At 44.5% G+C, this 26183-nt stretch overlaps 2 protein-coding genes across 5 annotated transcripts in view; one reads left to right on the top strand and one right to left on the bottom strand.

The window, feature by feature from the left end:
• Nucleotides 1–2198: 2198 nt before the first annotated feature.
• On the bottom strand, nucleotides 2199–12274 carry IQCD (IQ motif containing D). Of its 3 annotated transcripts, none has more exons than XM_039504565.1 (5): nucleotides 12150–12274; nucleotides 10652–11525; nucleotides 6171–6404; nucleotides 3865–3936; nucleotides 2199–2651 (listed from the first exon to the last, which is right to left on the bottom strand). In XM_039504565.1, the coding sequence occupies exons 2-5, from the start codon at nucleotides 11372–11374 to the stop codon at nucleotides 2379–2381; spliced, it is 1302 nt and encodes a 433-aa protein (XP_039360499.1). In that variant the 5' UTR covers nucleotides 11375–11525; nucleotides 12150–12274; the 3' UTR covers nucleotides 2199–2378. The 3 variants fall into 3 exon arrangements, with proteins under 3 accessions (XP_039360499.1, XP_039360501.1, XP_039360500.1); XM_039504567.1 differs by having other exon boundaries at nucleotides 10652–11406; nucleotides 12150–12207; XM_039504566.1 differs by lacking the exon at nucleotides 12150–12274 and adding an exon at nucleotides 11526–12016 and having other exon boundaries at nucleotides 10652–11406.
• Nucleotides 12275–12858: 584 nt separating this feature from the next.
• Nucleotides 12859–26183, top strand: part of TPCN1 (two pore segment channel 1) — a 57908-nt gene continuing 44583 nt past the window's right edge. Inside the window, exon 1 of one of the 2 annotated variants that reach the window (XM_039504562.1) lies at nucleotides 12859–13893. In XM_039504562.1, coding sequence (XP_039360496.1) covers nucleotides 13782–13893 — 112 coding nt within the window. In that variant the 5' untranslated portion in view covers nucleotides 12859–13781. Of the gene's footprint in view, nucleotides 13894–17957; nucleotides 18038–26183 lie in introns of those variants that run through there. The other variant, XM_039504563.1, reaches the window with a different exon arrangement.

Raw genomic sequence — 26183 nt, 5'->3', positions numbered from 1 at the left:
GCCAAACAATCGGGGTGGGGGGAGGGGCACTGAATGATTGAGGTGCTAAAACGGCACTGAAGGAAGACACAGCTGTTGTGCAGAAGCTAACTGAATTCTTTGCATTGGTCTTCACTGCAGACCCCTTTCCGGTCACCGGTGGCACCAGACAAGGCTGTGTGCTGGCTCCCGCACTCTTTTCCATCCTTTTTCAGCTAGGCTTATGGACGAATTTCATGATACTGACAGAAGAGTATTTCCAACCCTCTACACCCACTTTGCCTCAGTAGCTACTGCCCGTCGTCATCGAGCCCCCACTCGCTGAGGCAAACTGCAGACTGTAAAGGCCACTCATCACTGGCAAGGGGTTAGGAGCTGCTGCCTTTGCCTTTCCCTGGGCTGCCCCTCTGCAGCCCCAGTACCTTTTGTAGGCCGGCGGTCTGAGGGTTTACCAGGCTGGAGCTCCCCAGCTCCCTCTGCCCTTCCCCAGCACTGCTCCACCTCAGGTACCTTGCTCCCAGGCAGCCAGGCCCTTTTCCCTCCAGGGCTAGAGTGAGACTCCCTCTGCTCCTGGCCCCCAGCCCTCTTATCAGGGCCAGCTGAACCCTCCTGCTTTGAGTTATAATTTTTGGTAGCATCCCCCGAAACACAACCCAGACAGGCTGGGTGGCCGGCTTAGGTGAGTCAGGGGGTGGAGGTGCCTTTCCCTCCCCTGACCCTGCCATGCAGAGCTGGCCTGGGCCCCGCTGGCCTCTGCCCCCCCCCCCCAAAATAGAAGTCAAACTACTCCTATGCCCAAGAGTCCCCTCCCCTCCCAGCCTAGAGCCCTGAGTTTCCCTCCTCCCCACGCTGGGCCATGGGGATTTTAATAGCATGTTGGGGGGTGCCTCGGAAAGAACAAGGTTGACAACCCCTGTGCTAGATAGCTTTGAGGCAAACTACAAGGAGCAAGGGTGCATATGCGGGCTGAATGGAGACTGCTACCTAAAGTCTCCGAGTAGAGGTGCAGGGGCGCAGATACACCTACAGTGGAGCACCCATAGGGACAAGCATCGTTACTGCATAAAGTGAGTAAATTCCTCTTTTTCTTGTAGCCATTTCTGACTTTTTTGCCACATTACTTGTATTCACTTAAAATCTCTCTATTTATAGTTCATAAACTTGTTTTATTGTTTTATCTAAACCAGTGTGTTTGGAGAATTCCATATGGGGTAACAAGACTTGTGCCTATAATTTCTGTTAATAAAATGACAGACTTTATAGGAGTTTGTATTGTCCGGGCGCGAGCTGGGCAGTGTAAGACATACATTTCTGGGGGAAGTCTGAGACTGGGAGTGTGCTGGAGTCACCCTTCAGTGCAAGTCAGGCTAGTGAAATCCTGAGTGTAAGGCTGCAATTGCGACTTCCCTGCTTTCCCCTGGGTGCTGGACCCCCCACTCTGTCCCTGCCCCAACTCCACCCCTTCCATGAGGCCCCGCCCCACCTTTTCCCACCCCGCGCAACTCTGCCCACTCCCTGCCCCTATTCCAACTCCTTCCCCAAATCCCCGCCCCTCCTCCTCCCCTGAGCATGCCACGTTCCCACTTCTCCCCCTCCCTCCCAGAGCTTGCTAACACCGTCAAGCAGCTGTTTGGCTGCGGCTGGGCGGGAAACACTGGGAAGTAGGTGGAGGAGCAAGGACGCAGCGCTTGGGGGGGGAGGAGAAGGAGGAGGGGGGGGAGCTTGGCTGCCAGTGGGTGCAGAGCACTCACTAATTTTTCCCTGTGGGTGCTCCAGCCCCGGAGCACCCACGGAGTCGGTGCCTATGATTGCACACACACACAGCTAGGAGTGACTTACATGCCAAAAGCTGTGTGTGAGCAATCCAGGAGTGCAGGCAACAATAGCAAAGCAGTGCAAAGGACACCCCAAGTTAGAGGGCAGAGGTGACACAGCTACTACCTAGTCTAGATCGTACTCTGGGTATGTCACATGGGACCGTTGCTGGGGGCTGTACTGGGACCGGTGCCGGAGTCAGTGAGAATTTTGCCATTAGCCTCAGCAGGAGCAGGAGTGGGCCCTAAGTGACTTGTACAAGGTCACACAGTCCATGTGTGGCAGAGCTGGGGAAGGAACCCAGGAGTCCCAGCTCCCAGTCCAGTGCCTTAACTACAAGATCATCCTTCTTCTCTTAAATCTGGGCCAAAAGCAATTAAAATATCCCACCTGGAAGTCTCACATGTTGGCTGACATTTATTTATGATAGAATCACTTTTACATGCCAAATTTGTGTATATAAAAACCATAGACATCCTGGAGAGGTTGGTTGGTTGAAGTGAAGACACCCTAGATAGCTGAGGTCCAAGGGGAAACATCTGCAATGTTGGGAAGCGAGAGCGAGGGGAAAGGACGGAACTAATTTATTTCTTGCTCTTCTTGCCTTTTCCCTTCTTCTTTCTCTTTGACTTTAACAGTGACCTGACCAAGTAGCCCTTCCAGAAGGCCTGAATGTGGGTGGCAGCACGGACCATGATAGCCAGTTCCCTCTCAGCTCTTTCCTTCTTCTCTTGGGATCGCCTCCTCTCCTCCTTGATCTGAGAATACTCTTGTTCAAGCACAGCATACTTCTCCTTCAGCTCAGCTAGCTGGGCCTTCTCTTCAGTATAGACAGCATCGACTTCCTCGAACTCAGTCTGGTAGGACAGCAAACACCAGACTTATAAATGACATTCATAATATCACCCTATATTTAGCATAGGTAGTGTCTTTCCAGAAGGATCCCAAAAAGCTTTACAGACTGTATATGAATAGGGATCGTTTCATCCATCACAAATGCGTGCAGGGCCACTTGCAGCCCTTATTCTTTTCATCTCTTGAGATGGAATTTTCAAAGAGGTCTAAAAGGAGGCACCCAACGCCAGTGGGAGCCGGGTTCCCAATTCCTTTAGGCTTCTTTAAAAACTGCCTGCATTGTTCCAGTTGTTACCATCCATTGCCTTGCAAGGCCAGGCAACTCTCAACTTATTAAGCAACTTTTTATCTATGGTATAAACACAATCAGCTGGATGATGGTGGTTTCTTGTCATTATAACCCAGCTGTAGGGAGATAACATGCTCGCATGATAGGATAAGGGGAACCAGCAACATTTGTGTGTCAGACCTACCAACCCTTATTTATCAAATTCTGCCTCTGCGTTCATGATGATGGCTTCATGGGCAGCCAGGAACCAGCAGGGCTTGGTGCCACAAGTCTTCATGTACTGAGCTCATTTCTGCTTCCTATTACAAGGTTGACAAGGCAGGGACCTACTATTAAGGCCAATCAACAACAATTTTCCAGGTCCCCCTCCTTGGGCCCTTGCTTTGCTGTTAACCAAGCGCCCTGTCTTGATCTGGATAATGAAGCAAACATCCACTAAGATGCCAGGAACATGTGAGGAATTAGTGGATTCTAGGAGGGATTAGGTGGTGTGGACATGATTTTAAGACTGTTAAGCTTAATGTGGAAGATAGACAATGATGCATTTGCTGTCACTCTCCAGACTCTGAACTATCTGTCTAACAAGTTAGTAGTGATGTGGAAGAGCACTTGATCTGTACACTAGGTGGAGCCAGTAGGGCTAAGGAAACTAACACGGCAATTCCATCCAATACACTGAGAAAACAATCATCCAGTGCTAGAATAGGATAGGATTCTGCAGCTGACATGACCCTTCTCAACAATGCCTATACAGCAGAGAGCAGCTGAACACAAAAGCAGGGCAGAAAAATGATTACATGCCTGATAATAACTGTGGTTCTTCTTTGAAATGGCTTGTTTGTGTACATCACATGCACCCCTTGTGTGGGATCCACATGGACAAGCCCTCTCAAAGAAGAACCAACTGTCTTGACCACTGAGGGTACCTGTTTTTCTCCCATGTCAGCATCATATTTCTGGATCCAGTTCTCGATTTCCATCTCCACTTTGTACTTCTTCTAAAATAAACGACACAGGAAAAATGACATTTACAGGCAGCTGAATATAGAAATATAACATGCAGTATGCTGGGATGAAAGGAGCTGTAGATTTGAATCCCAGCAGCTAGTATGCTTGAGTGATGCCTGCTCCTTTCGGAAAGGTTCTTCAGTCCGAGATGTCTTTTTCTCCGACTCTGGGCCTCTAATGGAGAGCAGACATCATTCACCTACAGAATATGGAGCATGCTTGATCTACAGCAAGTGGCTAGGATTCAGCTGCAGCACAGAGACACTAGACTGATTGTAATGATGGGCATGGTTAAAATACAGAAATATTTTGGACCGATGGAAAATGAGCTGAAAATAACTTGACCTCACTGTGTGATGGAATCCTAGAGAGTTTCCTTCAAGCTGATGGTATCTGCACTCTGTAGAACCACTCAGATTTTAAGGCCAGAAGATCATCTAGTCTGACCTCCTGTATATTACAGGGCAGAGAATTTCACCAGTTAAGCTTACCCATTCACTGTTAAGAGACCCAGTTCCCTATTTGACCACACCTCTTCTGCATGGATGGCATAAGAGCCAGGTTTTTGGCAGACTCTGATGACCAGCTCCTGCCTTTATGTGAGGTACATTAGCCTATCATAGAATCATAGAATATCAGAGTTGGAAGGGACCTCAGGAGGTATCTAGTCCAACTCTCTGCTCAAAGCAGGACCAATTCCCAACTAAATCATCCCAGCCAGGGCTTTGTCGAGCCTGGCCTTAAAAACCTCTATGAAAGGAGATTCCACCCCCTCCCTAGGTAACCCATTCCAGTGCATCACTATGACTGTTCCCAGTCCTTCACACATGAATTCCTCAATCCAATTAAAACATTGGGTCATAGGAGAAGAGCACATAGGAAGGGAAAGGAGACTTCAGTGGTGAGAAAGTGTGTTTTCTTTCTTCCCCTACTCCCTCAACATGTATAATTGATTGAGCTGAGCAGCTTTTAACAGAAAGCAGAGAAATGACCTGCAGCTTGAATTTGAGCTGGATGACAAAGCAGGCCTACAATGGATGGGGCTGCTTGGATTTCATACTGCTTTGGAAACTTTCATTTGCCACGTTGGCAGAGCCCCTACACTATGAAGCTTTATTCTGCCTTGGACTGTACAGTGTTTTGAAAGAGCTAGAGAAGATATATAATGTAATATGTTCTGCCTGCAAATTGGTCTCTGCCCATTTGGACTGAGCACTGATTAGAAAAGAAAAGGTGAAGTTTTTTAACACTATAGATTTTTCCTGCACAATTCAGTCACTCTCCAGCAGGAACAATACCACTAGGGTCGTATTGTGAGGCCTTGGAGATGTTGGTGATTGGGAGGGCACCTAGCTAAGTGGAAAGTGAGGATGCTGTCTGACTGATGTCATTTCCTCTGATGGTCTCAGATTTCTTCCCTTGTTTCTCAGAATAAGTTTGTCTCCCTTGCACTTTGCAGTAGTCATTTTCGGGCTATGAATTCTGACTGCTTCATTGGCCTACTAGAGCACTGTGTAACCTGTGCTATATATTGCAAGTGTTTTCCGAGGCAGGCTGGCACCCAGTATGTACATGTCCGGTGGAAGCTATAGGTAACTACAAATAAGACCCTTTGCTGATGGGTTGCTATGATGCTGCTTTCCAGTGAAATTAGTGGCATGTTAGATCATAACTGATATGCTCAGCTGCACAGCAGGTACATTCTGCCAGGAATGTCTGTTAGCAGTTAACAGGTTTCAGAGTGGTAGCCGTGTTAGTCTGTATCAGCAAAAAAGTGAGGAGTCCTTGTGGCACCTTAGATACTAACAAATTTATTTGGGCATAAGCTTTCATGGGCTAAAACCCACTTAATCAGATGCATGAAGTCTTGTCAACTGTCTGTAATGGGCCACGCTCTTACCACTTCAAAAGTTATTTTTCCTCCCTTGGTATCCTGCTGTTAATTGATTTATCTCGCTAGACTGACCTCACACTTGATAAAGCAACCCCCATCCTTTCATGTATTTATACCTGCTCCTGTATTTTTCACTTCATTCATCCGATGAAGTGGGCTCTAGTCTATGAAAGCTTATGCCTAAATAAATTTGTTAGTCTCTAAGGTGCCACAAGGACCCCCTTGTCGTTTTTGTTAGCAGTTAAGTGGTTAAGCTTAGCAGACAACATGAAGAACTCACAGCACTTTAACAGGTCTGCTTGCTTCTCTAGAATTCCCCTCCCTCAATACCTTTCTGAGAGCCAGCTCTGAGTCTCGATTGTCTATGATGAGAACATTGAGCTGTGCTCTTAGCTGATGTATATCCTGCTGTATCTTGGCACACTTTGCCTGGGAAATTCGCAGCTCCCCTTTTTGGAGTTTCTCTGCTTCCTGCTTCGTGCGTTGGATGTGGCTTTCAGAGGACTTCTCCAGATGAAGTAAGTGGCTTTTGAGATCCCTGATTGCAACATTCTTTTTCATAATCTAAAGCCAGGAAAAAGAGGCACCATAAGGAACTGCTGGGTACGTCAAGGGGTTTTCAGATCAAACCTACAGGAGAATTAAGGCTTAGTTACAAAGACACCAGTGTCCTAAGATAAGTAACTACATTCCAATGACAGTGAGTACACTGCATTTGCACAGAACTCTGACATAATTATTGGTGCAACTCCCAGTGACTTCAAAGGGAGCAGAGTTAGGCCGACACTGAGGCTTGGTCTACACTAGCGCTTACTACAGTATAACTTACATTGCTCGGGGCCTGAACAATCCACACCCCTGAGTGATGTAAATTACACCATCCTAAGCACTGGTGTGGACAAGCATAGCTACCGCCTCTCACAGAGGTGGATTTATTATGCCAATGGGCGAGCTCTCTCCGGGTGGCAATGAGCGTCTTCACCAGAGTGAAATTCCCCTCCTCACTGACTCTTGTTGGAAGTTTAGCAGACAGGCCAAGGAGTGAACGGGCAGCATTGAAGAACACCGGCTGTGCAGCACAGGGAAGCTGGCACAGCTGCTATCCATACTGGACCTGATCCAAAGCCCATTGAAGTCAGTGCAAAAGACTCCTACTGAATTCAGTGAGCTTGGGATCAGGCTTATTGTGCCTGTTCTGCGGCTAGACTGGGCGACCAGTCCTATTGGCCGTCTAGAACAGACAAAAATACAGTCCCGACAAGTGAAACGTATTTCCTTGCTAGCACTGAGCGAACTGCTAAACTGCACTTAAAAACAATGAGTGCACTGAATTACCAGCATGCCTGACCTGAGCTTGAAAATTAGAACTCACCCCCGATGCCTCAGTTCCTCTGTAGATATCCACCAAGTGCGAAAAAAAGGATGATTATCCTGCCTGGCCTACTGCCTTGCTAAGTACACTTTGACCCCAATCATTCAATTGGACCATTTCCAGTGGACCTTAGGGCTTGTTCAGAGCCCCACTGAAATTGATGGGGCTCTAAATGAATGCAGTGTCTGCCCACATGGATCCGATTGCTGGATCGTAGCTTTAAATTGTAAAAGAAAAATAACTAGGTGTTGCGGCTAATAGATCCCTATAAAATCATCACAGAAATGTACCAGTCCAAGCCCAAAAGCTACTCAACTACTCTTCCCTGCAATGATGATGATGATGATGAAAAATCGGACCTATCACTGACCCCACTAATATATTTCTCACTCCAGATGAGTGGGTGGGTAGACTTTTGCAAGGCTGTATTAACAGATTACACTGGATGTCAGATCATTTACACTGGATTAATAGATTACGCTGGATCTTAACTGGTTTTGGTCTAATTAACTACTACAAGAGTATTGCTATTTTTACTGTACTCTTAATTTTAAAAGAAAGAGATTAAAATGACTTTTTAATGAATCCTTTCTCAGAGCAATGGGAATCCTGAATGCTGCATAATGAACATCCTCATGTCAAATGGCCTGGCTAGAATAGCTGCTCAATGTTCTTCCTCAAAGCTTGTGTATTTACCTTACATTTGGAAAGTCAAGCAGAAAGAGAAGTGATTTTGGTTGGCATGCAGGCGCGTATGTGTATGTTGTTTGGAATGCTGATTGGAATGCAGTAATGGACATTTAGATTGTGGTTTTAAGTAGTCACTGTGGAGGTCTTTTGGACAGAAAGGAGTAATTTGGAAACTGCTCCCAGCATTAAAACAAACTAACATACATTTATATTACAGAAGTTTAGTAGAAATGTTGGGATTTTCTCCGAGGCCTTTTCCACTTGGTTCCCAAGAAATTAACTCAAATCTGGACTCATCACTGAAGAGTTTTTTAACTGACACACAGCAACACTATGCTGAGGTGATCAAGCTCAAATGCAGTGGGGTGGGTATGGAGGTTTACCACAGTTACAAAGCATATAATAATACATCAGATTCTATACGTATTTGGAAACAAACTAACGCATGTGCTTTACATTTTACATTGCATCATGATTTATAATTGGCTTACTCATTTTTGTAGCCAGCCTCTGTACAGATCCGGAACTGCTAGTAAGCAAAGCTGCAGCTGTAAACTTATCACACATCACTCTTCTTACTATTTCTTTATCTAATAACTACATGTTGTTTACAAGCTCACTTGTGAATTTACGCTTTGTCCATTGCTAATCTGTTTCCTTACTTCTGTTTTCTTTCATTGTTTATGCAAAGCCTACAAGATAGACTAGTACCTAGGGTTGTCAGCATCCAGTTTTCGACCAGAACGCCCAGTCGAAAAGGTACTCTGGTGGCTCTGGTCAGCACCACTGACCAAGCCATTAAAAGTCTGGTTGGTGGTGCAGCGGGGCTAAGACAGGCTCCCTCTGGCTCCCAGAAGAAGCCGTCATGTCCCTGTGGCCCCTAGGTGCAGGGGCGATCAGGGAAGCTCCATGAGCTGCCCCCGCCCTGAGCGCTGGCTCTGCAGCTCCCATTGGCTGGGAACCACGGCCAATGGGAGCTGCAGGAGCAGTGCCTGCGGGCCCAGGCCGCATGTACTGCGCAGAGCTGCCTGGCTGCCCCTGTACCGCGCAGAGTTGCCTGGCTGCCCCTGCGCCTAGGAGCTGGACATGCCAGCCACTTCTGGGAGCTGTGTGGAGCCAGGGCAGGCAGGGAGCCTGCCTTAGCCCTGCTGCGCTGCAGACTGGGAGCCCCATGAGGTAAGCACCACCTGGCTGGAGCCCACACCCCGAACATCTTCCCTCATCCCAACCCCCCTGCCCCAGGTTGGAACCACCTCCTGGAGCTCACCCCCCACATCGCTTCCTGACCCCCAACCCCCGACCTGAAGCCCCTCCTGCACCCAAACTCCCTCCCGGAGCCCGCACCCCCTCCTGCACCCCAACCACCTGCCCCAGCCGTGACCCCCTCCTGCACCCCAGACCCTTCATTCCCAGCCCCAGCTGGAGTCCACACCCCCTCCTGCACCCCAACCCCATGCCCCAACCCTGAGCCCTCTCCCACACTCTGAACCCCTTGGTTCCAGGCCTGGAGCCCGCTCCTGCACCCCAAATCCCTCATTCCCGGCCCCACCCCGGAGGCCGCACCAACAGCGGGAGCCCTCAGCCCCTCCCGCACCCCAACTCCCTGCCTCAGCCCAGTGAAAGTGAGTGAGAGTGGGGGAGAGCGAGTGACGGAGGGAGGGGTGATGGAGTGAGTGGGGGCGGGACCTCAGAGAAGGGGTGGGGCAATGCCGGGGCAAGAGTGTTCGGTTTTGTGTGATTAGAAAGTTGGCAACCCTATCAGTACCCCATATGAAAACTGAAATGACTAGTTAAATAATTAGGGAGGAAGGAATAGTTTGTGTATAAGGCAACGATGGACTGGAAGTCAGGAGATCTGGGTTCCTGTCTTGGCTCTGCCCACCAACCTGTAGTGTGATCTGAGCCTCATTTTCCACAGCTGTAAAATGAAGAAACAATACTGCTCAGAAGAAGGTTCTGAGCCTTAGGGCCAGATCCTTGTAGGTAATTTGAGGAATATCCTTGGGGATGTGGGCCTTAGTTCATTAATGTTCATGAGGCACAGAGATACTATGATGAAGGCCATAGAAAATGCCTATAACAAATATGTTAAATAGTGAATGTGGAGTCTGTATTAAACATGGATTTTTTTTAAATAGTTTTTTAGAACTGCCTGTCACTGTTTCACTATCTCAGTTACAGTGAATGGTGCTAGTGCTTCTCAGTGAGAGCTGACATTATGGCCTGATCATGAGGGGCCTTTGTGACTCTCTCTTTGCCATGGTGGTCAGTTAGAAGATATAGGCCACATACTTGCAGGCTGCACCCTGGTTCCCTTATGGATTTGTACAATGCCCTTCCTTTAGCTATTGAATGGTTCAGAACCATAGACTAACATGCTTGACTTCACTGTCACTTTAAATTCAATCTAATCTAATCTATCTATCTATATGGCCCTGTCCACATGAGACATTCAACTGTTTTTAACCATTCTTAAATACTATTTAAACTCAGTGGTTGGGTGAACTGAGTTTGAATTGGCCAATAAAGATGGGGTCAAAACATGTTAGAACCATGTTTGAAAGCCTCAATCTAAATATGCAATGATTTATTTTAATTATATTTAGAATATAACAACTATTTCTAATTCAGAAAATGTTTCAGTGACTTCCACTTTATGAGAGGCAACAGATTATATTTTAATTTACTGGCCTTTCCTTCAATGATCTTCCCCTCTAGCCTGAGATGTTTAGTCTTACTACCACTGTACCTCATCGTCTCGACTCTGGATTGCTGTTGCAAGTTCTGCCTCTAAAGTTGCAATGGTTTCAGTGTTTTTCTTATCCCGGAGGGAGATTTCTTCCATGAATTGAATCTTTTCTTGTTCTTCTAAGGGACTAGTCAGGAGTTTCTCAAGCAAGAAGCCCCGGAACTCTGAAAGGCCTTTGATAAACATTTCAGATGATAAATCCCTAGCATAGGCCTCATCTCTCACGGCTTGAGAAGCTAGAGGGTCAGCCTGCAAGAGTCTCAGAATATTTCTGATAGAGCTTTTTACAGCTTGCTGATGCAATTGAAGATGGCGGATTTGTTCCTCAGTTCCTACAAGGTCCCCTCTTCCATCTTCCTGCTTCAGGAGACCTTCTCTTTGAAGCTGGGTAAGTAGAGCTTCCATGTTGTTTGAAAGCCGCTCATGCTCCTTAAGGGTACCCATGAGCTCAGATCCCAGTATAGTGCTTAAACTATCCAGAAATTCAGTAATGTGAGAGATCAGACTGATCAGTTCTATCTTAAAGATGGCCTCATCCAAAACAGATATGATCCTCTTGGTCTCAACAGTGGTAAGTTTTGAACGACCTGGATCCAAGAGCTTTAGTGGGCTTGTTTTGATCACTGACTTTTTTGGAGTCTGACTGTGTCCCACCGAGGACTTGCTGCTTGAATCAGTAGACTCATATGGTAACTGAAGCATGGTAGCCACCTTTGTTGCCATGTTCTCAGCCAAATGCTTAGAAGTTGAGTGTTCTAAGGTGAAAGGGAGCAAAAATCTTCTATATGAGTAGGGCCACAGAGGACATCTCAATCAAACAACATCTAGATCCTCCCGGTGCTTCAGCTGCACGCTCTTCTTTCACAAAATTTACCTTAAAAAAAGTTTGATTTCAGCATTAGCAACACGATATCATTTGGTAAAAATTGTGAATGTTGAATTATACTGGGGCTGTCTCTAGGTTTAAAAGCACATTCAGGATATTGGGTCCTTACACCTCTGACAGCCTGTCTCTGGGCTGGAGGTGAAACTATATGTTAAGCCTCCAGTGGCACTGAGACAGAGTGATGAGCTATTTGTTCCCCACGCTGAAAGGTGGCGGGAAAGCTCCCCAGTTCTGAGAAGAGACTGGGATGGTGGTGGTGGGGATCCCTGGTTTCTAGGGGATGGGGAAGCTCTTCGGTCTCTCAGGGTCTGGATTAAGAGGCTCCCGGGTCCCTCTGAAGGTGGGTTGGACAGGGGCTGGTCTTTCCGAGCAGGTGGCCAAGTTGGGGTGTGGGGGGGCTGATATTTTTGACACGGGGCAGGTGGGGAGAGCGGTGCCTCGGTCTCTCTTGGGGGGGGTCGGACTGTGGCGAGGGGCTCCCCAGTCTCTTGGGGGTGGGAGGGGGAGAAGGGTGAAGGGGCTTCCCCGTCTTCCTGGGGGTCCCCTCAAGGATCGGGGGTCGGGCTGGGGGCAGGGCTCCCGGGGAGGTTCCCTGACTCGCCACATGCTCACATCAAAGCCGCCGCCGCCTCCCGTCCGGTCTATTTCCAGCGTGTCTCCGTTGCTAGGTTACTGCGTCACTAACCTTTAACCCCAAACGGAGACGGCGGGGACAGATCCTCTCTGACTCTTCCCCCGCCCCCCGTAACCAATCGCCGCCCTCGCTTAGCACGCTTAGTCCCGCCCCTTCCATCTCCGGAGAAAGGCGGGGTGTCCAGTGTGTCACCGAGCCTTCTGACCAATCAGAAACGTCACCGCTCACCTCTACTTTGATGGGCGAGTCCTCCATCCAATGGCAGGACAAAAGGGGAGAAACCCGGATCTCCTTCCCTGCGCCGCGGCAGTGGCAGGGCGGGGCAGAGAGGGTGCCCAGGGGCGATTGGTGGGTCTCTGGGATGGGGGAGCTATCAGAAGGCAGCCGGGAGGGAGGCGGCCAATGGGCGGTGCCGGTGGGCGGGGCTCGGCTCGGTGGCTGGCTGAGGCGAGTTGTCGCAGCGGCCGGGGGTGGCTTGAGGGGCCCGGTTCTGTTGCCGGACCCGCTGGCTGGGGCTCAGGGCTCCCCGGGCAGCGGACCTTGGCTTCCGCGCGGGGCTCGCGTGGGCTGGGCGCGGCGTGAAAAGTCCTCGTGAAACGTGCACACGGGCGGCCTGGCAGGCGGGGGGAGGGGTCGCTGTGTGGGGGAGGGGGGCCGTGCAGGGCTCGTGCAGCGCGCCAGGGAGCCGCTGGGCAGGTGCGGAGCCAGCGCGGCTGAGGGGATCCCTGCGCCTCTGCTAGGCAAGCTGCAAAGCAGCCCCCCCCGCCCCCGCACCGGGCAGCACGTCTCCCTTGGTCGCGTGGCACCGCTGCCCGGAAATGCACATTTGCACTTTTTGTCCTGGGACCACGTTACTGTTTGTGTGACCTGACCCGGCCTTACCTCCGCCCCTGCCCCAGCCTTCACTGTGACTTCCCCCCAGCCATCACCTCGGCCCCCAGAAAAGAGCCACACCATGACCACATGGAGGGCTGGTAGCATTAGTAAGGCACTTTTAGGGTAACTTCTGGGTTCTTAGGGATTCACAAGTGTAGTGGAGGAAAAGTTCTATTAGTGAATTCATGAGTGTGCACGCTCATCCGACTCGTTTTCCCATTTCCCCCCTTGGAGTCTGGAGTTTTGAAATGGAAAAACAGAATAGTTTTGGATTTGAAGCCATGTATGAAAGTGGCAGTGTTATGTTAACTATATATATGTAGTCCCTGCCTATTCTTTGTTATTAATAAACATTGAGGGATTTACCTGGAATTATTTTCCTTCTGTTCTAAATTAAATCATGACTATTGCAGCTAAGATCATGAGTATTGTGGTTGCGGATAAGTAGCTCAAGTTAGATAAAGTTTTTTGTTTTAATAGCCAGTGGCTGGATATAAACTAATGTTGCTAGTGAACTTGCTGTTCTGCACCACTCTTAGCAAACAGCTTGGTAGATTCTTTTTTTGGACTGAGATCCCCTGGAAATGGGTGTATCTTTCTGCATATTTTTAAGTTTAGAAGATGCACCTGATGGAGGACTTTCTGAGGAATATTTTTGACAAAGTGTTTTTGAAAGGTGAACTGCAAAAGACGTTATTTCAAGTTCTTGGAAGAGGAGCCTGAAAGGAAATAGAATGGCTGTGAGCATGGATGATGATGATCCCCTCATTCTCACTTTGGATGAGAGTGGAAGCAACACCTCAGCACCCGACGAGGAGCTGGATCGGGAGGACCTGCCTAATGAAAGTAAGACCACTTTATGTTTTTTGGAGCGCACGGTTTATTTTCAGTCAGATGCCATAATTGTGGTTTGTGGTTTTTTTTTTTTTTTAATTTTTTTTTTCTATCCATAGCAGTTGCTCTGTATTCTTCCTGCTGGAGCCTGAAATCTTACCAAAAAACCTAATCACTCACAGTATTCGGAGTAGCCTCAAAAAAACCTATTAGGATTTTTTTTATTGTTTACTGAAAACTCTCATAACTTTAGTGAATGTCTTGGGTGACCAAGGAGTAGATGATTTGGTTTTTATGAGTCTGTGTGTCATGCAGCCTTTGATACTTTCAGGTAATAAATTGGGACTTTCTTGCCCGTTAATTGAAGTTCCTGTTTCAGAACCCTGTTGATAACTCTAAAGTTGACTAGAGATGTCTGTTTCACTTTGTGGATGCTTGGGGAAAGCTGTGAGTAGAAGCAGTCACTATTCGTAGGGAAAGAGGACCAAAAAAGGGAAACAAAAGACCTCTTTCCTTCTTTGTTTTCTGCTCCCTTTTCAATCTCTGTCCGCCTCCATGAGTGAATTTAGTCCTAGCAATGTTAGCAAAACTAAAGGGATTCTGAGGAATTACATGACAAGGTCTACCTGTCAGTGATTCTGATCTCAGATTTCTAAGGGCCTTTCTGTAGTGTAAACACAACCATGTCGGGGGGCTCAATTACTTTATAGTTTGTCCTCAAAAACAGTGGTTCTCAGCCTCTTCTAAACTGGGACTGCCCCTTACAATGTAGCCAGTAGTCCTGTTCCCTGTAACTATATGGATAGAGCTGCCTGGTTTCAACCTCCTGGCACCTAGCCACAACCTGTAGGTTGAGAATCCTTGAGTTACAACAGTTCCATTTTGCTGTGTAGATGGAATATCTCCAAGGTTTAACCCATACTCCCAAACCATGTTATAGTTCTGATCTGTCCCAACGTTGTAGCACAATTCAAGTATGTGGGTGCAACACAATTAGGTCCCATCTACTTTACAACACAGAACCATAGTTTATCTGTTTTAGGCCCTTGTTTAACTCTTTTTAACTTGGGGACATGTTAACTCTGTTGCAACTGGGCCTTCAGACCTGTGGGGGGTTTTTTGTTAGTGTTGATAGTCTGTAAAAACTAGACTGCAATATTTTGTAAGTAGCTACATGCCAATTTTCTCAAAACCGTGATACAAAGTAAAAATTGTAACTTAAATACAGGGGTGTGTTTCTTAAAACTGTCGCAGGAGGGGTGGGCAGGTGGGACCTTTTATTGGATAGTTAATGCTACAAGGTTGGAATTTAAAGAAAATTAAATGAGAAGATAGAAGCTGGATTTCCTTTTAAAATAAGAATGTAAAGACAAAATGTCCCCTGGTCTATTTAATTATTTAAACACTGAATAGAGGAAAACACTTGAGTGAGGACTACATAAAAGGCTTATAATGATTGAGATTAAGAAAGGCAGGGTTTTATATTATACTCTGAAGTATCATGTCTTCCAGGCTGCTATCACTTGTCTTTCTCACCAGATTGTCAGAGTTCTGCAAAGCTGACTAGAAATTTGATCTTAACAGATGCAGTATTGAGGTTTTCCCACAATGCAGGCAGCAGTCTGAACAAAAAGAATTGTGAGGCTTGATAGTAAGTCTTCAAAACTCCAGCAGTTGCAAGAGACTGAAAGGGAGAGAGGTGCTGTCATCACTTGAGTCTGTTGCTTAAAGAAATTATTAAGTTGTCTTTCCCTAGCACATCTTATTTGAGGATCTCAAAGTGCTGAATAAACACTAATTAAGCTTCACAACTCCTTTGTGAGTTAAATGAGTGTTATTACCCTCATTTTACTGTGGGAAAAACTGAGGCACAGGAATTAAGTGACCTTAATTACACAGTCAGTCACTAACAGTTGTGGAAAAAATAGCCCAGGACCTCCTGACTTTTAGTTCTTTGTTTTAAATAGTTGGCTGGCCTAGTCGAAAGAACACTGGACTGGGGCTCAGAAGATAGAGATTTTATTCCTGCCTCTGCCCTAGTGGGTGAAATTGGGAAAGTAACTTCTCTACTCTGTGCCTCGGTTTCTCCATCTGTTAAATGGGGATAATGATACTGCTCTCCTTTGTAAAGCATTTTGAGATCTACTGATGAAAATCTTGAATTTTAAAAATGTTCTTCCGTCATATCTCAAAGTCTGATATATAAGCCTTGCAAGTATTGGGCAGCATCTCTCTTGAGCTTTATAGGCAATAAATCATACATACATATACATATGATGATTTACCCTCATGTTAGCTGAGGTTCAAGATGTACTTTTCTATATGGAAATTCCTGTTGCATCAACTAACAGTGCAGGTCCAATGAATTCAGAGCAGAACATACTAGCAGTGCAGGTCCAGTGCATTCAGAGCAGAACATACAGTACAAATGTTATATAGGCAACAATGTTGTACTATGTTACCACAATACTTCCATGCTAGTGGATTTATAGCTAGTGGAAAAAGTCAAACTGTGGTTTGAACAAGAAAAACACTGATTGCTACTGAGGCAAAAATAAATTCTAGTAGAAGTGTCAGCCTCCACTCTAGATTTTGAATGAAGCGTCCTGTCTTCAGGCAATTGTAATTTTGCAAAAACACTCATACCTTTGCTGAGCCTTTCCAAACTTGGGCTCTACTTAAAGGTGAATCAAAGGAAACTTTAGAAAGCCTGAGCCATTCCGTTTAATTTGTAATGGGTGGAAAATAGAGAATTATTACCCAAGCTCACTTCTAAGTATGTTCTGGGCCACCCTGAAATTTATGGCATAAGACCTGCAAAGGAGGAAGCTACAGACACTTCACAGTGAAATGCACAGTGGTGCATAACCCTCCTGCATGAAGATTATGAATCCAAAGTTCCTCAGTTATAAGAAGCTGTGCTGCAGTACTTACTGCGTGAGTGTTCATCAAAGGTTCTCAAAGTATTGGAGAAAGTGCTACACTTCCATAAGAATTTGGGAATAAAGGAGTTCTTTTTATCAAGTACTGTCTGGTCTTGATATTAGCCTCATTACAGTCTCCTAGTTCCTTGATAGGATTTTTCTTTCAGCAAAGTTGTCAGATGTGCAGTTGGCTGATGCTCTGTCCAAATAACTCAGAACAGTTTTAGAGTATAATTATGGAATAAGGGCACATCATGTACAATAAACCAGTTCATTTTGAATAGTTTATCTACTTAGCCACTTGTAGGCACGTGCCCAAAGCACTGGCCTAAAATCTAGCCAAGGAATGGTTGACACAGTTCCGCTGAAATACACAAGCATTCAGGGATGTGAATATCCACTTGCTGACTCCTGTAATCCGCATAAAGCTTGAAGGAATACAAATTTACTTGTATAAATTCTGGTTCAAGAACGTATTTGTGTCAGCAGTGAAAGAAAAAGGATTTTCCCTTCATACTTAGCAGGGATACCATATCTGAACAGTTAGCATCTCTTTAGAAAATATCCTTATCATCTAAAAATGTAATTTTTATAGTGCAGCCAGTGAATGAGAGTTCCCCAGATGTGAAATTGCACCACATCCTCTGATGTTCCTAGCGGGAACAAGTAGGGAACAGCTTTTTGGCTCTTTTGGAAATACTATAATCTCCAGCAAACTATCTGTGCTTCTGCTAATAATACTCTGTTCATTGAGGAAACAGATTCCCTGTCAAGGAGGTCTTTGACTTCGCTGGCTTTGAAAGTAAATGGATACTAAAAGTTAGTTTTGTGGAAGACTTTGAAAACCTACCAGGAAATGAAGATATTGATCATCCAAATGGCAGTGAGAGATTTGAAAGGTGACATTGCAGACTCAGCACACAGATTATGTGGAAATTGAGGACTGTGACTAAAGTAATGGCGGGGGAGGAGAGAGGGCAGACAAGGTGGTTGCATTTGACCTGGTAATTCATGAGATCTCTGACAGCAGAACCTTAAACTTTCTACATACCATGCAGTATATTTTCCTATAACATGCCTTCTCGTACCACTGATCTCCTCTTAAATAGTTCCAGTAGTGGTGCTTCAGCTACTTCATTTGGAGATAAATCATGGCTTGAGCACAGGACTGAGAGCCAGAAATTTAGGCGTGCCAGCCCCAGTTCTGCCACAGATTCCTTCTTTGACCTAGGGTAAGTCACTTAACCTCTCCGTGCTTCAGTTTTCTCATTGGTAAAATGTGTATTACACCTACCTCACAATGGGTCTGGGAGGAGTAATTAGTGTTTTATGAAGGACTAATTTTTTTTGTAGTGATGATGTATTTTTATTCTGTTATATTTATTTAAGGGTGAGATTTTTTTTTTCCAAAGTGCATAGGGCAGTTTGGTGCCTAATTCCCATTGACTTTCAATGAGAGGCATCAAACTGATAAAAAATCTCTTCCCAAACTCACAACTGTACAGTCTGAATGTCTGCTGGGGTTTTTATAATCATCTAGCCCAGATAACTTACAATGGAACTCTTTTTTTTTTTTTTTTTTTTTTTATTTTTTTTTTAGAAAAGCAAATTGCAATATGGCTCCTAAGACAGTGTCTCAACCTGGGGTTCATGACCCCTAGCGGAGGTCACAGAGTGGGTTTAGGGAGGTTGCAAACACAGTCAGCATTAGATAGCTTTGCGGGACCCCTGGCTTTTGCCCTGCTTCCTGCCAGTTTACATAGTTTCAGTAGCGGGGGGGCTGAAGCCGAAGGCCAAGCTTAAGGTAGGTAGAGGGTCTCAATTTTTTCAAATAGGGAGGTTGCCAGCAGAGAGAGGTTGAGGAAACACTGCTGTAGGAGATGGAAATTACAGCAGAAGAAATCAGCACATGAAACATCAGAATGTACTGATTTCTCTCTCAACACTGTTCCCCTGTCACTGATTATTGGTGTGATGTGCCCACGCCCTGTAAACTCAGATGAAGTCTGGAAAGGTTGGTTTCCAACTTGCATTCCATTCAGGAGCTGCTGTGTGTCTTCTGATACTGAAGAATACACAGTTGTGTGCTAGACTCCTAACACATCATCTCCTTGTGTCTCTGCTTTAGTGAGACAGCAGTGCTTTGGGTATGGGTTTGTAATTATGCATAATTGTTGTCGTAAGAGAGAGTAATATTGTTACTCTTTTAAATATATACACTCTCTTGAATTTAATGTGGTGTCCATGCATTACACACACAAAAAAGAAGTAATGTATGACCACAGTGCATGGTAACTATAGAAGAGTAACTCTCGACTTAATCAAGTACTATGAAGGATTGTCTTGCAGTTAGTATGAACTCACTGTGTTTGTCTTGTTTTTTCAGTCGGGGGGGGGGGGGGCCTTGATCTACATTAATTCAGACATTGTGCCTTTCACAGTAGGGCACTTTGTTGAAAAAGAACAGCTGCACTGTTGAATGTAGTATAATAAGTTTCATAAGTGACTGTCTTGTCTGTCCCCCAATGGTATTTTGAATGGTCCAACTTCCCCTCCCCGCTCCCCATCCTACTTGTTCTGCACAGAAGTAGGATGCACAAGATCATTTCATGGTGTGTTATAAAGGATTCCATTATTTACTCCAGGAGGAATTCTGCACCATTGCGCAATGCAGAATTTTGCAGAAATTAATGTTGTGTGTGCAGAATTTCCCTATTGCCCCACAGAAATGCGCTGCAGAGATGTTGGCTGCCAATAGGGGCCGCTGGACCCAGCAGAGCCCAGCTCACAAATAGAAGGTCAGAGGGATGGGGAGGGAACTGGAGGGTTCCCAGTAGCTGCAGTTCCCAGCATGCCCTAAAGGAAAGAGGTGGTGACATGACACCGTGCTAGCCTGGGACTCAGCATCTAGCTGTTTCTCCTTCTGGATCCCTGGGCTCTGGGGAATAGGCGGTGTGAGCGTCTGGGCCGGGGAGGGCCCCATGGCTGGCATCTGGGGAGTAGGGGGTGTGAGTGTTGGTCCAGCTTCTCTTCCCCCTACCCCTCAGAGCCCAGCTGGGGGAACTGGGTTGTCATAGGGGTTTCTTTAACTCTCTACTCTTGGGGAATTTTTGTGTGTCTGTATTGCAACAGACATACTTGCTGACAGGTATTTTGAAATAAATTACCAAAATAATTGAAACTGGCATGATTATATAGTGTTTTGACAAATACAATTCGCAAAATTTTAAAATAGTGTGCAGAATTTTCAATTTTTTGGCACATAATTCCCCCTGGAGTAATTATGCTAAAGTAAAACCCTTCTCTTCACCACTCTACCCCCAGAATTATAAACACATACCCAGTTTTATACACACATAACATAAGTCATTAAGGGTATGACAAATGGGGATTGAAGAATCTGGAAGCCACTCATCTCCCCTTTTGTGTAGAAGCCAGCAATGACCTTGATGCTTTGAGAAAGCTATCTGCATTTTTCTTCAGCACATCTTGGCTCTGCGTGATAGGAGAACAGAAAAACAGGTTAAGTGTTTCCTTCCCAGGCTGATGGCTTGTGTTGAGGGATGCACAGAGAAGTGCACATGTGTAGTGGTGTCAGAGTATTTGAACAGGTGGTCCTGGAACTATAAAAGGCTTTAAAGAGCTAGAAAACATTCAGACTGTGATTCTGAAATGACAACAGGAAACCCAACAACAGTTGGAAACAAATAGTTATTAGCTTTTCATGGCTTCCCAGGGAAGACATCAGTTTGTTTTTCCTCTTTTTTTTATGGTTCCTGTGGATTTTTTAGAGCATTTTAGAAGCAGGATGTTTGGTATGGCCAAGTTTGCTTACTGGCAGATTAAAATGAACAAAAGCTGAGCATGCTGAGTTAACTCATCATAACCAATATGATGCTCCTCAGAACTTCCTTTGCCCTTGGTGTCTTCACTGAGGGATCCTGCCTGCTGCCCTCAGCCCCCCTGCGTTGAAATCCCATTTTATCCATCCGAATGCTTTAAGAAGCGCTGTATGAACTAAACAGCAGCATCTGTGCAGTGGTTAGAGTTGTTGTTGATTGCCTTTTCCTTATTGCCTCTGGGGTTCTAAGCTCACATTCACCAGGAGTAGAATTTATGACCCAGAACACTCAATTTCTGATTTTCTAAAATGGGGAAAGTGGAATGAGTTTGAGAGGTCTCCATTTTCTCTGACAGGCTCTGACTTTAGATCTGCACCTTCCAAGGGTTTCCATGTGTTTATAGCACGATTGTGCAATATGTTTAATAAAAAGGAAATGTTCATCCTAGAATATAAATCTGAGTAGTTCTTTAAGTGCTACTTTACATGAACTGTGGAGTGGCTCTGGGATTCTATTGGTACCCATTGAGCGTTTGAATGGAAAGCTCAGGCTCTCACATGCCATGGAGGAGACATGGGAACTCTTTCCCTTAGGGTTTTTATTTTATTTTTTTTCTATCCATAGCAGTTGCTCTGTATTCTTCCTGCTGGAGCCTGAAATCTTACCAAAAAACCTAATCATTCACAGTATTCGGAGTAGCCTCAAAAAAACCTATTAGGAATTTTTTTTATTGTTTACTGAAAACTCTCATAACTTTAGTGAATGTCTTGGGTGACCAAGGAGTAGATGATTTGGTTTTTATGAGGTTTTTTTTTTTTTTTAAGCTCACCCGTCCGGGAGTTCGGCGGCAATTCGGCGGAGAGCCCTTCAGTCGCGGACGGTCTTCAGCGGTATTTTGGCGGCGGGTAATAAACCTTGCCACCAAAGACAGAAGCACCCGCCGCCGAAGACTGTTCGCGACTGAAGGACTCTCCGCCGAATTGCCGCCGAAGACCAGGAAACAAAATATCAGGACAAATGGCATTCTGACCGTACTCTGGTCGGAACGTGGGACAAACTCCTCAAAATTGGGACAGTGTCTGGTCACCCTAATTTCCACACACACTCCCACTTCCTTCATTGACCTGGCAACCCTGCTTGAGGGTATCAATCTCTGGTGCTTTCTTCAATAGTAACTGAAGTATTGAGCCATAGTCTAATCCTGCTTGCTTTATTCATGTAAGTTGTCCTGTTGATGTCAGTGGGACTGCTTGCCTGGATGGGGTGAGCAGCACTTGGCACGACAGTTGATAATGACTTCACAAAAGTGTATCTTGAGGAAGGCTATTCATGGTCCAAATGCTATCCTCTTCACGCAATGTTCTTACAAGGTGACACTGCTAACTCGAGTTGATTATTATATTAATTTGTCAACAGTAAGTCATCACTGAAACTTGAAAGTATGCTTTGTATTGGACAGTCACACCTCTTTACTGACGCCTGGGTGGGGCAGAGACTTGGTAGTGTGATGGTCATTCCAGAACAACTGGAAATGTGACAACAATTACTGCAAACTTGCTGGGTGTTACGTGGCCATGTCACTTTATTCTTTGACTCTGCTTTGCAACCTGTATGTACATTAAGTGTTCTGCTTTTGAGAAAGTAAAACCGGCTATAAAATAAACAACATAACAAATGGGGGGAGGAGGAAATTGGTAGTAGTGAATGTAAACTAGAAGTTAGGAAACTAGAAAATTGGTAAAGCACAAAAGCACACACAAATCTATGGCCAGCAGAGTTAAGGATAATATGGACGAGTTTAAGTATATTAGGAAAAATGGAATGCTAACAATAGGATTAGTCCATTATTAAATGGAAATGGTAGAATTTTCATTAATGCTGAAAAGGGAGAAGTGTTCAGTAAATATTTCTGTTCTGTATTTGGGGAAAAGCCAGATGATGTATTCAAATCATATGTTGATACACTTTTCCATTCCAACAATAACTAAGGATGATATTAAACAGCAGCTATTAAAGGTGGGCATCTTTTAAATAAGCAGGTTCAGATAAATTGCATCCAAACATATTAAAAGAATTGGATGAGAAGTTCTCTGAAACGTTAATGCTGGTGGTTTTTTTTTTTTTAACCCAATATGTCTTGGAACACTGAGGAAGTTCCAAAGGACTGGAAGAAAGTTAATGTTGTGCCCATATTTTAAAAAAAGTAAATGGGATGGCCCAGGTAATTATAGGCCTGTAATCAGCCTGACATTGATCCCAGGTAAAATAGTGGAATGGCTGTTACCTAACTCTTTTTTATTAATGCCAATATACATGGGTTTATGGGGAAAAAAATCTTGTCAAATTAACCTTATCTTTTTATGACATTACAAGTTTCGTTAATAAAGAGAATAGTGTTGATGTAATAGACTTCTGTAGGGCAGTTGACTTGGTAGCATTATGACATTTTGATTAAGAAATTAAAACAATATAAAATCAACATGGCATTGATTTTTGGCCCTACATTGTTGAACGTGTTTGTCAATGACCTGGAAGAAAATCAAAATCCTTACTGTTAAAGTTTGCAATGACCCAAAGATTGAGGACTGGTAAATAATGAAGAGGACAGGTCACTGATACAGAATGATCTGGGTCACTTGTTAAGCAGAGTGCAAGCAAACCATATGGATTTCACTATAGCCATATTGAAAGTCATATATCTAGGAACAATGAATGTAGGCCATACTTCCAGGATTGGGTACTGTATCCTGGGAATCCGTTATTCTAGAAAAATACTTGAGGGGGATAGTAGATAATCCGGTGAACACGAGCTCCCAAGGCAATGCTCCCAAAAAGGTGAATGCAATCCTTAGATGCTTAAACTCAGTGCTCCCCTGTTCATGTTACCTCTGTATTTGGCACTAGTGTGACCGCTACTGGAATACTTTGTCCAATTCTGTTGTCTGTGCTTCAAGAAGGATGTTGAAACATTTGAGAGGGTTCAGAGAAAAGCCACGAGAACCACTAAAGGATTGGAAAACCTGTCTGTTGCAACAAAAGATTCAAGGAGTTAAATCTATTTACTTTATCAAAGAGAAAGATATTGGGTGACTTGATCACAGCCTGTAAGTATCTGCATGTGGAACAGAAATTTGGTACTAAAGGGCTCTTTGAACAATCAGACAAAAGTATAACGAGCCAGTGGCTACAAGTTGAAGTTAGACAACTTTAGACTAGAAATACTGTGGAAAAAAATTTAACAGTGAGGGCAATTAATCATTAGAACAACTTATAAAGAGTTCAGAGTGGTAGCCGTGTTAGTCTGTATCAGCAAAAAGAACGAGGAGTATTTATGGCACCTTAGAGACTAACAAATTTATTTGGGCATAAGCTTTCGTGGGCTAAAACCCACTTCATCGGATGCATGCACTCCTCGTTCTCTTTATCAAGAGTTGTGGTGGATTCTCCATTACTAGCAATTTTTACATTAAGATTGGATGTTTTTCTAAATTATATGCTTTAGCAACCACAGATAAGCAGAAGTTAGTTCAGGGAAGTCCTATCACCTGAGTCACGCAAGAGGTCAGATTAGATGTTTATAATGATCCCTCATGACCTAAAAAAACTTATAAATCTTGCAGTTGTGGGTAAGCCTCTGGAAGATAGTATCTTTACTCCCTGTTAAATCTTGTTGGGGCTGATCTTACGCAGTTCCTCTTTATTTTCCTTGGGCAGCAGTTTAGTGAGACAAGAAGTCAGGGATTCGCCTTATTCCTTTTTATACAGCCTCATGGGCTATTAGCAACTTCTCTTCCCCAGTTCTGCCAGAGTAGAGAAGGAAGAGGAGGTGATAATGGTTGTGTTCCACAAGTATCGCAAGATGGAACATATTTTTAATACCACAGAGATTTATCACTATAATTAAGGGTGTATACTTTGTAAAACTGAGTTTCGCTAGCAGAGAGAGAATTTATAAACAGGTTCTTGTGGGTTCCATTTTTACTGATTAATGCAGATTTTCCCACAAAACTTACAAATTTCAGATTTTTCCAGTCTATATTTTTCTTCAGGTGTTAATATCACATTTTTCTTTTCACTGCCAATTTTGGATTACTTCATTCTGATTTCATCTTAAGAAATAGTCAGTGCTGACATCTGAAAGCATTACAGTAGAAGTGAGCAGCAAAACTGGAGAGAATATCTAACATTCATTTTAACTTACTGTATTAAAGATGGACAGTAGTGGGGGAGTTCAGATATTGTCTTTCTGGATTCCTTGACTGACCCTTCTGCATTTACACTGTTAGAGGGAGCTTGCCTTTCTCCTACTGAACACGGTAGGATAGCTTTTACGGTAGGATAGCTGTATGCTTAAGTAGTAGTCTTGAAAACATGGATCTTACAACTTAAGTTGATTTTCTCCCCCCTCCCCCCCCCGTTGGAAACAAATTTGCAGACCCTGTCTTCACCTCAGGAGTTAAGATTTGTCAGTTATAAGAATTTATGTATGTATTTATAATGGGATATCAGAGGTCTAATAGGATTACATAAGCATACTACCAGTTGAAAGAACTGACAAAATGGCCATCAAAATCACTTTGTGGAGACTAATTTTATATTGTGGTTTGAGGGTTCTCCTTTTTGCAGGATTGATTTTAATCTGTTATGGTCAAAATAAAAGATCTGAAACTTAAAGTAGTTTTGGATTTTAAATATATGCAAAAAGGATCTAGTTTGTCTTTTGTACCCCAACATGTCAAAATAAGTGGGGCTATGTATTTTGCTAGTCAGAATCCCCTGAATTCAAACAACATCTGACTTCAGCAACTGGAGCAATGCAGAAAGGAGCAGGTACTTCTTTATCATCAGACTTTGGATGTAAGAATATTGAAATCTGCCCCTGCTTATAGTAGTTAATATTCTCCCTTGTGATATTACATCCAGAAAGCCTCTGTGTAGGAATTGAATGCCAAGCTGAAAAAGGTTCTGTGGAAAAGGGCTAGGTGTGCGGCTCTGTGAAGGCAATACAGATGGAGAGCGAGAACTACTGGTGATAAGTAACAATATTTTTTTTTAATCGGGTGCAACCTTTCATAAATTGAACAATGATCTTCATACTTTTATATACTAACTATGAATGAGCTGCGTGGCTCTCAAACTGTAGTATGTGTATACCAGTGGTCCAGGGAAAGCTTCTAATTGGTATTGGTCCATGTAGCAGCATCAGTCAGTGTTCAGTCAATGATGCCTGGGGATAGTTGTAGTGTAGTTTAGGACTCATTAGGGTTTCCAGAGGTGTTTTGGACCAGCTAAATGAAAGAGGGAACATGTTTCTGTAGGCCCTGCATGGCTGCTGTGAATCTAGGATGTGTCTTTGAAAATTCAGCAGTGATCAAATTTTCCTGTGATCAAAACTGGGCAGTCAGCATAATTACAGGAGACAAACCACAGAGTGACTCAGAGAGGGAGAGTGAGGGAGCAGGCAACAAGTTGGGATTCTGTATTAATAAGTTTCAGAGTAGCAGCCATGTTAGTCTGTATCCACAAAAAGAACAAG

The sequence above is a fragment of the Mauremys reevesii genome, linkage group 18, assembly GCF_016161935.1.
Source record: "Mauremys reevesii isolate NIE-2019 linkage group 18, ASM1616193v1, whole genome shotgun sequence".
Taxonomy (NCBI): domain Eukaryota; kingdom Metazoa; phylum Chordata; order Testudines; family Geoemydidae; genus Mauremys; species Mauremys reevesii.
The sequence above is the reverse complement of the archived record's forward strand: the minus strand, read 5'-3'. Positions and strand labels throughout refer to the sequence as shown.